This window comes from Copadichromis virginalis, linkage group LG23 (genome assembly GCF_057382275.1).
Source record: "Copadichromis virginalis isolate Kocher_CV1m ecotype Utaka linkage group LG23, C_Virginalis_male_GT1.1, whole genome shotgun sequence".
Taxonomy (NCBI): Eukaryota; Metazoa; Chordata; class Actinopteri; order Cichliformes; family Cichlidae; genus Copadichromis; species Copadichromis virginalis.
The window spans coordinates 33,007,757-33,022,343 of NC_140639.1; the positions used below are offsets into that span (position 1 = coordinate 33,007,757).

The following is a 14,587-nucleotide window of genomic DNA, read 5'->3' on the forward strand; positions in this document are numbered from 1 at the left end:
AGGCATCTCAGTTTCAACCATATATATTTAATTAGTGTTATATACTGGGAATGTTATATTTTAGCTGTTTGTATATATTAGAGCTATTTTGTTATATTTTGTAACTTTGTAATATATTGTATTATTTAATTTAGTTTAGTCAGGTACTATTCTTACTGTCTTGGAGCAACTGTGAGCACATAATTTATCGGGTATCAATACAATATTCTGATTCTGATTCTATAAATGTGTTTAATCATATGTGCGTGATGTTCCAGGCCTGAGATGACGCCAGAGAACCCTCACTGGGTTGGGGCTTGGTGGATTGGCTTTTTAGCAGGAGGAGCAGCCGCTCTGCTGGTGGCATTTCCCATCCTGGGCTACCCACGGCAACTACCAGGTGCCAGCAAAGGCCATGGCCAGTCTTCTTTATAACAGCGAGGGCATTAAAAAAAACACTGACTAATACATTAGGTGGTACTCTGGTATGTAAAATACCATATATTTTCGAAACAGCCTCACTCTTACTTTTCTGTGTCTTCCTGCAGGCTCTCAGGAGTATGTGACCATGCGTGTGTCTGAGGCCCACCAGCTTAAGGATGGAAGCCACACCACTGCCTCAGACCCTCAGTTTGGCAAATCAGTTAAAGACATGCCAAGGTAGAGAGCTTCAAGAAATAAATGCTTTCACGACCTCGTCTAGTTTCTATTTTAAATTGCATTTTATTACTTTGTACAGTTTGCTTCATTGTTTTGTTTTTTATCTTTTATGTTGAGCACATTGAGTTTATGTGTAATGAAAAATGCTGTATGAATAATTTCCATTGCCATTTTTCATGCTGATGAATCTGCTGCATGCATATTACTGGATCTCACTGCTGCATTTGATGCATTTAACCACAAGATCTCACTTGCCTCATCATCCGGAGTAATGTATTGGTATTTTTAGTACTACCCTGAGCTGTACGTTTCCATCACCATTGGTAACTATTCTTCTAACACTGCTTCACTGACCTGTGACATGCTTTACCTCTGGGTCCACTTCTGTATTACAGCTTCCCACTTTTACACTGATGACGCCCAAATATACTAACCACTTAAATAAATAACTGTTCACTATTACAAACCTCTACTAAGGCTAAAACCTCTGTCCTCACAGTGCTGTGATTAAGAAGCAGGATCCCGAAGGATATCTGTATCTTGATTAGTTTGTTTCACTTAGGAATGTACTGATCAGCACTAAGATTAATAATTTCTAAGCGACCCCTGGTACAGAAAAAAGAATATTGCAAATGCATCCATAACCTCTAGCTTAATCATCCTGATAAACAAACAAATCCCATTTGGGAATGGTGGTTCTAAATGGCTAAAAACTAATAACTAGACTGTTAAAAGGATTAATGTAAAATCTGTTTTGTTGCTGCAAAGAGCCTCCACTTTTTTCCAATGCAAACTATTGTTTGCATCTCCTTGTTTCTTTACATGAAAAGTGGCTAGTTGGCTTAACAAAAGAACCATGCGTTAGATAAATCAGAAACATATTGTTTTCTTTAGAGAATACAGATTAATTAGTTTTAGTTTTTAGTTTGTTACATGTAGCAATTATTACTTTTAATGAAGCCTGCAGTGCTTTCAACCTAAGCCCCATGTTGCTGTTCTGGGAGACAGACATCTCAAACCACATGTGGGCTCTCTTACCATTGGTACTGGTTTTACTGCTGTTTCTCATTGGCATTATGTAGCTCAGGTTTATCAGTGTGGCTTATGCAAGGATTAGTTCACCATGCAAATTCACCTCTAAAATGTCACAGAAAACCTTAATGTTAATAAGTTTACTGTCATCCTAAAGCAACGACAGGCAGCTATGAATGCAGAACAGCACAAATGAGTGACAGTATTGCTCCTTTCCATTTCACAACCATATATACTATGAGCTTACTGTGATCGCATCTATTACTCTGTCTCTGTGGAGATTACAGAGAGTTACATGATACGTTATGTAACTTGATTATATGTCTTTGGATTTACAGCAGTGTGTATCTGCTCTATATTAAGAACATCTTGCGATTAGAGCAGGGTGCATTAATGAAAAAGGAAGCTCAGGTTTGTTCAGTCACAGTGGCTTCACACATCGATGCCCCCTGACTCTCACCCTCTCTCTCTTACTGTGTATTTCCAGATCTGTGCTGCTTCTCCTAAAAAATCCCACCTTCCTGTTCCTGTGCTTGGCTGGGGCTACTGAGGCCACCCTCATTGCTGGCATGTCCACTTTTGGTCCAAAGTTCTTGGAATCACAGTTCAGTCTCAGTGCATCAGAGGCTGCCACATGGTTTGGTGAGTGAAAAGTAAAGAGGCCCATCACATGGGCAACTTTCGCTATGCATTTAACTCATTTTATTACTTTATTTATTGAACCTTAGAAAATCTTCACAACAGCTTGTGAAATAACACTGATCTAAAAGAGAGGATCTATTTTTTTGTGAAAATTTGAAATTTTAGGTGCTTTTGTTCAATCATAGACCGTTCCCTTAGTGCCTCCTATGCTGGTGATTTCTTACTAGCAGTTTATGTATAAACTGCTAGTAAGAGAGGATACTAGATAATCATAGTCTAGAAGGTCAACAAATGCAGCACAACCTCTACATGAATACAAAATGAATACAAAAAAATCCAAAATATCATATAGGTCAGATAGTAGTTTATGCTAGTAACAATGTTAAAGAGAAACAAGGAACAATACTGTTCTACTGAATGTAATATGCTAGGCTAAAGAGCAATTTGACAATAAAGGGAAAACTACTGTCACCTGCTGTAGAATGATAGAATGATATCATGGAGGGATCGTTTGGTTTTGGCGATCAAATCCAATCTTACCTTTGGGAAATGTTAGCTAACATTAGCACCTCTGCTGAAACTATAACTGCAAGTTTCTCACAAAGTAAAATACTGAATTTAGTAAACAAGGTCAGCTATTAATTCTAGATTTAATCTCATAATTTAATAAGCCATTTGTAATTACTTTGAGTATCTTTCTTGGCAAACTCATATCTGAATATAAAAGCTGCATATTTTTCATTCTACTTTTAAATTACTGCAGAATGTGATTCAGAATATTAATCACGTAATATAAAATGGTATGATACTCACGGTGTATGATTCACAGGTCAAAATGTAGAACACTTACTGTCTATAGTACAGGGCAGTTAGCCAACTAGTTATTAATTACCTAGTAAACCTGTGTCAGCATTGGTAGCTTTCCAACATTCAAGTCAACTGTATTGTCAGGGTTTAAAGTAGGTCAGAATGATCCAGAAGGGCGTTCCAGCATCCAAACAGCCTAACAAATGTCACCAAACACATCAATAGTTTTTGTGTAGTTTGTCACATAATGTGTCTTGGAGATAACTGTATAGTTGTTGTATCTCCCAGGTAGAAAAAAAACAATTCTGAAAGGTCGTACAAACCAAATTGATGTATATAATTTTGTGTTATTCAAAGGTGCATGAAAATACCAGACAAACTAATTACTGCCAAAGTTTACAGTGATGCACTGTGGTGGACTGGTTGCATCTAGGGCACAGGTGTCGAACTCCAGGCCTCGAGGGCCAGTGTCCTGCAGGTTTTAGATGTGTCCTTGATCCAACACAGCTGATTTAAATGGCTAAATTACTTCCTCAACATGTGTTGAAGTTCTCCAGAAGCCTGGTAATGAACTAATCATGTGATTCAGGTGTGTTGACCCAGGGTGATATCTGAAACCTGCAGGACACCGGCCCTCGAGGCCTGGAGTTCGACACCCCTGATCTAGGGTGTTGTCGCTGGCTGACATCAAGGTTAGAAGACATCAATTGATGATGCTGATTTGATTCACTTACCATTTCTCCCTTTTTGTAATATCTGGAAATCGGCCACAAAGCTAGTGAAAGATCTCTTTAGATCTAGTTGAATTCAGTTGACTAAATCCACGTAGACCCCTGACTATGGAAATTGCAGCACAGGTCAGCTGATCACAGTCTGCACACCCTTTTGTCAGTGCCACCGTTTCACTATTTTGCTGCTATCCTCAGTCACAAATCCACCCTGATACTCATCTCCACCTACTCCACGCTGCTTGCTCTTTCCTTTTCACTTCTCTTTTCCACTGTTTGTTGCTTTGGTTGGTTGACCCCAGACATTTAAATGAATCTGTTTACTGCTGCTTACTGCTATTCATTGATCATCATCAGCATTACTGCAGTTTTGCACATCACCTGCTCTGCACATTGTTCCTGAAAACTGGTACTCGCACACTTCTTCTTCACTTTTCTGGCATCCTGTCACTCTCCAGTATTGCGTTAAACAATCTAATAAAAAAGTCCACTGCTTTCTCTCCTTCATATCTGCATACCTCCACAGGCTGCCTTTCCACTCATCCTCTTCATAGCTGCCCTCACTACCTCTTTACTAATCCCGGGCTGTCAATGCTTATCATCAATCAGTTTTCCTCCACAACGAGCAGCACAACATGATCACATTTCTCCCTGATACCCCCAAAAAACTACAGATGACATAAATATTACATGGTTCATGGTTTGGGATCATTTTATGCCTCTTTAAGTCTGGAGGTCTTGCTCCTCTTTTGGACAGATGGGACTCTTTCATATATCAACAACATTGATCCGTTATGCTTTTATTCTTTTTCTCTCAGGATATATGGTGGTACCAGCAGGAGGTGGGGGCACCTTCTTGGGTGGCTACATTGTAAAGAAGTTGAACCTGCGGTGTCGAGGTATCATCCGCTTCTGCATGATGTGTGCCATGGTCAGTCTGCTCGCCATCTTCATCTTTGTCATCCACTGCCCCAATGTGCCCATGGCTGGTGTCACAGTGCCTTACCAGTCTGGTCTGAAGACTAAACAGCAACTGGACCTGTACAAAAATGTGTATGACAGCCCAAGTAAACTGTACCTCAGAAACAGGTAAGCTGTGTATAGAACTCGTTATTTTAGTTATGATTTCTTTAAGTTAAATTGGTTCTGACTGTTGTTAGTTTTATTCTACAAGAGGTTAATGTACCTGTCTGTCAGATCTGACCAGGTAAGTTTCACATTCAGCTCACAGTCTCTGTGCTAGGTAATGTTTTCTCTGAAGTTCCTCCCTCGTGGTTCCTCTTTACTGCTGTCATGTGAACACAAGCCAGAAAATACCAAATTAATTATATCTGGCCAGAAATTACTTTGGACTTTAAGTCACACTTGAAGTATTGGTGCACTGTGGTAAATTGTGTTCACTGTCATGTTATAGCTTCAAATGAGCAGAAAAGTTTTATATCAGTGTAAATGTAAACAGGGACTTTGTTTGTGTTGAGCTGCAGTGCAGTGGAATAAGCCAGCTACCCTTTAGATTTAAGAAGGAAACAAAAATTGCTACCTTAAAATAAAAGGCTGTTATATAGTATTACTGCTTTTAATAAATATTAAATTATTAAATATTAACAAAAGCATTTAATATAATATTAAATGTTACGATAAATCCATAAAACTTCCCCCTCCCACCCCTAACCAGTCATGGCAGATGGTTCCCCCTCCTTGAGCCTGTTTCTGCTGGAGGTTTCTTCCTGTTAAAAGGGAGATTTTCCCTTCCTGCTTAATGGAGTGCTTGCTCCTAGGGCGTCATCTGATGGGGTTTCCTCTCTTTTTTTGCAGGGATTCACCTTCCTTGAGGCAACTGTTGCTATGATTTGCAACTATATAAATAAAATTGAATTGAAATTGAATTAAATATAAATCCAATCATATTTCATTTGGATATCTTTTACCACAATGTTTCTCAGTGCCACACCATCCAGCCATATCTGAGATTATTTTAGATGTTCTTGCACTTGCTGCCTACTCACCCAGTGAATATAAGTATTGCTTTAGTTCCAGGAAAGTAAGATACCTTTGCAAAGCATTGGGATATTGTCCACAGACATTCTGATAGGCCTTTTTAAAAAAATCCAAGTCCAACCATTATAATCACTGATCTGAATGAGAAGGATGACAGGCAGATACATTAGAATGATTATCTTCTTTGTCCCTTGATTGCCAAGACTTAGGAGAACAGTTTAATCAAAAGTAAAATTACATTTTCTGATTGCAAAGTGTTCTTAGGTTCAGGTTAACTCCAATGATGACTCTGAACTTATAGGGTTAATTAGATTGGGGATTTGTGCTTTACCACTTAGGATGTATTGTACTCTGCAGATGGACACAAGGCCAAGACTAATGTACCCTGTGCATGTGTGCGGCTTCAGTACATGCAGAAACACTAGTTGTAGTTAACAGTTTCTTTTTACTTAATCTCCACACACCCATTTATCAATGGGCACATTGCTCCTGTAAGCGAGCTTTCTTCTCACTGGCCTTGACAGAATGTTTGATCAGCAGATTGGAAGTCTTCTGTGCTTGCAGACAGAGCTGTTTATATGACATTTATCCTCTTACATAGAACAAAAAGTAGAACAACAATCTGAAACCAAGAGTTTAGAAAACGTTTAGACTTTGTGGCTTTCTCTTTTGGCTCGGTGTAAGGAAAAACTTTGCAATTTAACTTGCTTTGTTTATTGTGAGCATCAATCATTGGAACAGTAATCAGTGGTTCATTCTAATACTGAGCTCTAGTGATGTATCCTCATCAGTTCTATCACGCTCTCCCCTCATTTGTTTCCTCTCATTTCTGTCCTTCTTTCTCTCCCTCCTAACTGCAGCTCTTCCTTAGATGTGGGCTGTAATGCAGGCTGTAGTTGTGTCAGAGAGCTCTACAACCCAGTGTGTGGGGCAGACGGTGTGATGTATTACTCCCCTTGCCATGCTGGCTGCACCTCCATTAACCACACCCAACTCTCAACGGGCAAACAGGTATCGCTCACACTTTGCTCACAGGGGAAATTACACCATATTTTTTAGACAGATTGGGAAATAGCAGAAAGCCTGAGCTTTTACAGGGGATGGCTTTGTGATACACATGTGTCTGATAAGCTAAAATCTTTTCTTTTGCAGAAATGATGCAATCTGACTGTTTTGAAATATTGAGTTATTTTACAATTATTTCAAACTCAGGAGCAGAAAAATGCACAATCCTCTGTGGCTCACTTTCATTGATACATTTTAGAATAAAAGCTGAATTTTGCAGCAGAGCCACTTACTGCAGTGCAAAAAGTGCATTTTATTGACAGAGATGCAAAAAAAATATTGCAAATATGAAATTATGTACAATGTTTAGGATTATATCATATCTTCGAAGAGACTTAAAAGAGAATAACTGCATACTGATTACATGGATAGATACAAGATTTTATATACTTCATAATATATTTATAAATGATTATTCTGATTTTTATGATAAAAATTCTCTGCTGTTTAGTCAAATCCACTGGTGTCCCAGAGATGTGCACAAGATGCTCTTTAGTGTTCCTGTGATGCAACAGTTAAAAGGGTTCCAACTTGTTATATTTTTACTCAAACCACAATCTTTCTCTGAACTAGTCAAAGTAACTTTGGTGCCTAAGCCTAACCAATATCCACCTGCCTACAAAAAGAACCTTAACATTATACTTTACCTAACCTTGGTTTGTGTGCTATCAGCAGTCAGATAGGTGTTTGAATGATAGAGTAAATATAAGGTTTTATTTACCTAAAGTAATACATCAGAAGATATCCCAAAAAGAAAGAGAAGACAGGCCGGGTGTTGATAGAAGCAAAGATTGTCCAGTTCCTACCAGGGACCTGCAAGACAACATAGAGGGGACACACAAAGGGAAACAATGTCACAATGTGCTCTTTAAGAGTCAGTTCCAACCTTAAAATAACAATACAGATAAAGTTAACGAAAACTACAAAATCACACCTGAGCAATGCATGTGACCAGTTTCTCCATACAGGGTGTGTCTTAAAGCCATCATCACCTACAAAGGCTTATGTATGAAGTATTAAATACATAGTAGTAAGCATGTTCATGGACTGTGTCCATTCTCATTATTACACACATATATTAATTTATGGACATCTATATGGTTTGATTTCTTGCATGTGTAATTTGGTTGGGTTGTTATCAACATTTGGGGAGAATTTCATGTCAATATTATGTTTAGAAATTAACTTAGAAAACTGGCAACGTGTTCAATAACTATATAGCCCACTGTATGTAGAGACTGAAGTGTGTTTCAGTAGTTATACATTATACATTTATATCTGGCTTATGTTTTCGCCTCTAGGTGTACTCTGGATGTAGCTGTGTGGTGGGTAATGTGTCATGGGATGAGGAAGGCTTCGCTCTGGCAGGGAAGTGTGGCAGCTCTTGCCATCACATGCCAGCCTTCCTCTCCTTGCTTTTCATCATTATCAGCTTCACCTTCCTTTGTAGCATCCCAGCACTCACTGCCACACTCAGGTAGGTGGCCACACTTAAACCTCTGAATGTACTAAATATGTATCACACTCTGTTTCATTTATTAATGTCATTCATTTGAGCTCTAAGCTTCAAAGTATTTCTTAAACTGTCTATCTTTAACAAAATTCTAGTATAATTTGAATTGGTGAATAAAATAAACAATACATTTTTAATAATACATTTAAGCACCTTGAGACACTCTATAAATAAAATTGATAATTAATAAATTATTGTATTATTTGTTTAGTTCAGTGTGCTACTGTTATTATTCTCTCTAAGCAACTCTAACCACATAATTTCCTTAGCGATTAAAAAAGGATTCTGTTTCTGATTCTAATATGTCTGGCTAACCCTGCCCTCCATAGGTGTGTACCTGACAGTCAGAGATCCTTTGGACTTGGTATCCAGTGGATTGTAGTGCGCACACTTGGTAGGCCAAGTGCATTCTTTATTTAGATTAACTTTTACACAGATGCCCATGCAAAATCAAAATGCTTTATGTTCTGCCATTTTGTCTCTTTTTTCTTCTCGCAGGTGGTATTCCAGGACCCATAGCCTTTGGCTCAGTGATTGACCTATCCTGCTTAATGTGGCAGGATAAGTGTGGCGAGCAGGGATCCTGCTACCTTTATCACAATTCAGCCATGAGCCAGTACACACTAGTAGCTGGAATCCTCTATAAGGTATTAATGATTCATAGGCGAACAGGTTGTTTGATGGATTTTTTTCACTCCCAAATGTCTTTTAACCGTTTATCTTTTTATAGTGTTTTTTTTTTTTAAATGAAATATAAAACCAGATAGGGTTACTAAATATTTTCCAAGATAACCAAGTAGCTAAGTTTAAAACAAACATACTTTGCATGCAATACTATTCATAACAGTTTCTATTTTTCAATCAATCAAAATCACTAACAGGATATTAATAGGTATTGGCCTTGACAAGTTCAAATACATTGTAAGCAACACTTACTGCGTGATTTAATAAGTGAATCTATGTATATGTATTCCACCCAATTCCTGTTTTTTAAAGTCTTTAAATATGTATGCTGCAGAATCATCCTCTTAAATAAAGAAAAAGAACAGTTTAAAGAAATCATTAAAAGGCCAAATTTTCCTTGACATTCATAGCCATGAGTGTATATAAACCTCTGACTATACCAACATTAGCATTTCAGTGTTCTCAGTTTTGTTTTTGTTTGTTTTTTAGTTTAATTAATATTCTTAATTTTTTGCTTTGTCCACTCATTTTATTGGCACAGAGGAGGCATAGCAGACAATTCTTTAGTGATTAGTGTAATATTTTGTTAAACGTCTTCAATTAAAATGATATCACTTTACTATGCTATAGCTAATTTTTTGACATTCCAGTGACCGACTGTATGTCAGTAACTTTGAATTAGTTGTGCAAATTTGTCATATTTTGATCTCTTTCACATCTTTATTCCTCCTCTGTTTCAGGTTTTGGGGACCATCTTTTTCCTGGTAGCCAGTATCCTGTACCAGCCTCCCCCAGAGTCACCACAAAGCAGCTGCGAGAACACCGACCATAGCATGGAACACTTGAGCGACCTTCCTGTCAAAGATCTCCCTGAGGACGGCGTTATTGTCAACCTGCATGCCAGGCTATGATGGCAGGGATCATCTTGTGTATGTGTATGTAACAAACACCCCCAGAATGCCTTCATGCACACACAAAAAACACCATGACTTACAATGGCACGTGATGACGTCTAACATGCTGCTATCTTGACAGAAAACCCTGCTATGAACGCGTGGGTGTGAGTGTTTCGTAGCAGGGCCAAGCCACACAGGTTTTTATGTAGTTTTTTATGTACTAAAATTCTACAGATCTCTATAATCAGTTCAATTGACTCCATACAGTGTGAGGTTCATGACATTTGTGTTTCATAATTCAATAATCCTCAAGAACCAATGAAACACCTCAGACCTTTGTGGTATACAAAGCGTTTACAGTATGAACAAAAAAAAAGCATTTATACCGGTCGGTTATTTTCCACATTACTGGAACAAAATTACATATTTTGTTTTTTTTTCCTACAGACAAAGCAATGGCATGTTATACTCTACGAGATCCCACAGCCAGTATTAATAAAACCAAATTAACTTCATATTGCTTGAGTCATTTAAAGCCAAAAGTCGTAAAAGGCTCATACCTACACTCACTTTTTAGACATTCAAAAGGGAAATATTGCCTTATTTTTCTCATCAATCTTCACTCAGTATCCCACATTAACAAATGCACAACACATTTTTGATGTTTTGAAATGTAAGACTATTTAGAACCTTAATTCTTTACTTCAATGAACTTCTTAAAGATTAAATACAGCCTCCAGTCTTCTTAGGTAAATCTCTTCTGGTTTTGGATACTTGGATTTGGACAGTTATTGGTAAATCACTTTAAGATATGTCACAGCAGATAGAAAGATCTGTGCAATACTATCACCACAGTTATCCACAGGTCTTGTCCTGAAGGGATTCCAGCATTGTGGTCTGCCATGTCAGTAACTAACCTTAGCTTCATGACTTTACTGAAATTACTCTATGCTTGATTTTTTTCCCTTCACTCCATTAGCTACACAATAAACAGTAGAGTAATAAAATGCTGCTTCAGTGGGCGTGTCCTCAGAGATGCTTGATCATCCTCCATCCTCACTTACAGTGATTATAGTCACCTTGCTGTCCAAGGTACTTTCTGTTTACTTTCTCAGTTTGAGTTTTGGTTGTTTTAAACTTGTTTCTATTCACGGGAATTAAGGCTGCTGTGGTCACATTCACGTTCAGAGTGCTAAAAACAGTTTTATGCCCTTGTCACCAGAGAGTTACATACACTGACGCAGAGCTCTTTTTCTCTCTTTCTAAAATCTATCAGGCAAAATCAGTTTACTGCAGGCAGACTGGAGGCAGCTTATTTACTCTTAGCTACAACTTAAGAGCAAATAAAGGAAACAAGATAATCACAGTTTGAAGGGCCATAGCAACAACCCAAATGCCCTTTTTAAGTGATATATTCTAATTACTGGTGGTAAATTCTAAAACAACATTAGGTCTGTGTAGGTTACTGAGGGTAACCTGATGATTAATGCCACTTAAATGTTCAGATTTATTTCAAAACACAATAAAATGTCTAAGAAGCTGAAGGTGCAGTATACTATCAGGATATTATATATATTAATATAACCACACCAGTATAGCAGCACAAATGTATTTTCCATTAGAAAAGCACATGCATATCTATATAGTTACTTGGACGTGCATAAAGAAGACTTGCACCACTTATGGTCTTATAATAAAGATTAGTTTGAAATAAAACAAGAAAGACAAAACTATGATGTATTTCAGATGAAATAGAGAGTTCTGTATAGAGATTATTGCTCTGTTTGCCAATTAATTAATATTTTCTTTAATGCTTCTTGCCCATGGAAATTGCTTGGCTGCCCATTTAAAACAAATGAAAATGTGTGTTAACGGCAGCATTTAAAATCTGTAACCTATTCAGATATGATGAACTTTGCCACAAGAATTTGTGCCATGACCAACAGACCTTTTTCACAAAAACCTGTTGACTTGTCTAGGCACAAAAAGCACAATTGATCATCCCTGTAAAACATGAAAGCTAGAAACCTAAAGCAAAAGCACTTATTAGTTATTAAAATCCTTTGTTTTTACCAGCACATGGGGTCGCTGTAGCTCAGGAGGTAGAGCAGGTCATCTACTGACTGGAGGGTTGGTGGTTCACTCCCCGGCTGCCCCAGTCTGCATGTCGAATATCCTTGGGCAAGTTGCTAAATCCTAAATTGTATGAATGTGGAGCTGAATGTTAGCTAGAAAGCACTTAAAAACGTAGCATGTTGTATAAAGCTCGTTGAGTCCTCTGGAAGAGCAGAAAAGCGCAATACAGTCCATTTACCATTCAATTTGCAATGCACCTCTACAACCAGAAGGTGGCGTTAGTGGATTAGAACTAGTGATGTTTCAGTCGCGAAAGAAACGGCTCTTAGAGCCGGATCATTTGATCCTTATCACTAGCCATAAGTTTTTTTTTCTTTCTCTCACCCTCTCTCTCGCACTTTTTTCCCACTTCACTCCGCACGGGAGCCTTGTGCTTTGTGCTGGGAAGAGGGGGGAGGGGCGGTAGTTACACTCGCACAGGAACAGAGTAGGAGGGAGAGAGAGAGAAAGAGACAACAACGTCACATTAGAAAGGTGTAGTAATCATCCACAACTATTTTCAGTTGCAGATGATAAAGGATTCAGAAAGTTTATTCATGCAGGCCCATATGACAGAGAATGTGCATCTTCTTTTTTTTCATATTTTAATTTGTATTTAATTGTGTTGTGGTTTGCAGTGTTTTGTGTTGTTTCACTTTAAATTTGTTTAAAAGGAAAAAGCTGAAAATTTAAATAGTTAAAAGTTGAAATGTGAATAGTTGTTTTTTGTATTATATGATTTATTTGTTACATTTTATGTGGAGTGAATAAATAAAAGCAAAATCTCCAGTGTTAAATTAACACTAGAGAGTGTCTATATGGGTCCACACCTCTGAGTGTTAAATACAACACTGTTGAGTGTTAAATTAACACTTTTGACAGTGTTATATGTTTAAAAGTAACCTAGTCAGTTTTGAAGATTAACAATGGCTAACACTGAGCAGTGCTGGTTTGCTAACACTGGAATATTTCTAACATTTTGAGTTATTTTCCAGTGTTAGAAAATCAGCACTGCTCAGTGTTAGCCATTGTTAATCTTCAAAACTGACTAGGTTACTTTTAAACATATAACACTGTCAAAAGTGTTAATTTAACACTCAACAGTGTTGTATTTAACACTCAGAGGTGTGGACCCATATAGACACTCTCTAGTGTTAATTTAACACTGGAGATTTTGCTGTGTATATTTACGGTGGCACCTAGAGACAAAGCATGTACAAACTCCAAAACACGTAAAAACTCCAAAAAACGTACAAAACACAACAGAAGTGCTCCAGGATGCTAGGCGCGGTTCGGAGCCGAAAAGAGCTGGAAATCCCATCACTACTTAGAAACTCTGTCAAAATGTTCTAAAACATCAATGTGGACCAGGGCAAACACAAGGTAAAGTTAGCATGGTGCAAGTCTACTACAACTATGCACAATCATGTGAAAGAAGATTGGGGTTGGCAGTTGTCAACGAATCGTCAAAAGGAGACCAGTAAATATGAAGTTCTATTTTTGATGTAAATGCCCATCCCTGCTAATAAATAAAAGTTAAAGTTAAATTTAAGTTAAATTAATGTTTAAAGCATAAAAGTCATAAAAGTCATTATTGTGATCATATCAAGATCCAGGCAGAAAAGAACCCTTTTCCCCACAGAGTTCTAGTCTTATTTTTGCAACCACACGAGTCACCCCCTGGTGGTAATTAAAAATAATGCAGCTACATCCACATTGGAGGTACTTTTTTGACCAGTAAACTACATTAATCGTTAATATATAGTTTGTGGATCAAACTATGCTTACAATACTGACTTCTAATACCATATAGACATTTAGAAATCAAAGCATCTAAACTCAAAGCCAAATGTTCCATTACAAAAGTTCTGCAGATTTACCTGATTGAAGTGACTTTGGCACCATAATTTTTTAAGTTATTTAATTAAAAAAAGAATGTTTAATTCTTAAATAAACACTGAAATAAATATACACAATGCTATTTTTTTTAAATTCTTTAAATTACTTATCAAGTAAAAACAAGTCAGCTAAACAATAGCAGCTGGTTATAAGCTAACCTTATGCTCGCTAATGTTAGGCTCAAATGTCTTAAAAATCACACTTTCCATCTGATCAGCAGTTTGATTACAATTTCCTGCAATCTACTGACATCTAGTGGTGATATTTTGCACACTGTACCTTTATGTAGATGTAGAAACTCACTGATTGAGGAACTAGAACCACCCTTGCTCTGTGGAGACTCTTTACTCCCACATTTGGCTGTTTTAGATGCTGGTGTGACAGAGCCTTTTACAGAGTAAGTTGAACACTGGGATGTTGAGGGTGATGCTCAATTAGCACAACATGCAATATTTTTAAAAATGTCCCTGATTTGAATCTAATGATCACAATACTGTCTGTAAATGTGCCAAAGCAGCTTTGCATAAAAACTCTTGTATTTAATTTTTATTCACTGACATTAAATTCAT

General features: G+C 37.4%; 1 protein-coding gene across 2 annotated transcripts in view; it reads left to right on the forward strand.

Moving 5' to 3' along the window:
- The window catches only part of slco4a1 (solute carrier organic anion transporter family, member 4A1), a 30,314-nt gene extending 17,401 nt beyond the window's left edge, over positions 1-12,913 (forward strand). For both annotated transcript variants that reach the window (XM_085449174.1, XM_085449175.1), the window contains exons 4-12: positions 258-379; positions 528-639; positions 2,159-2,313; positions 4,667-4,937; positions 6,707-6,857; positions 8,213-8,388; positions 8,754-8,818; positions 8,923-9,071; positions 9,849-12,913. In XM_085449174.1, coding sequence (XP_085305300.1) covers positions 258-379; positions 528-639; positions 2,159-2,313; positions 4,667-4,937; positions 6,707-6,857; positions 8,213-8,388; positions 8,754-8,818; positions 8,923-9,071; positions 9,849-10,019 — 1,372 coding nt within the window. In that variant the 3' untranslated portion in view covers positions 10,020-12,913. The remainder of the gene's footprint in view (positions 1-257; positions 380-527; positions 640-2,158; positions 2,314-4,666; positions 4,938-6,706; positions 6,858-8,212; positions 8,389-8,753; positions 8,819-8,922; positions 9,072-9,848) is intronic.
- The last annotated feature ends 1,674 nt before the right edge of the window (positions 12,914-14,587 follow it).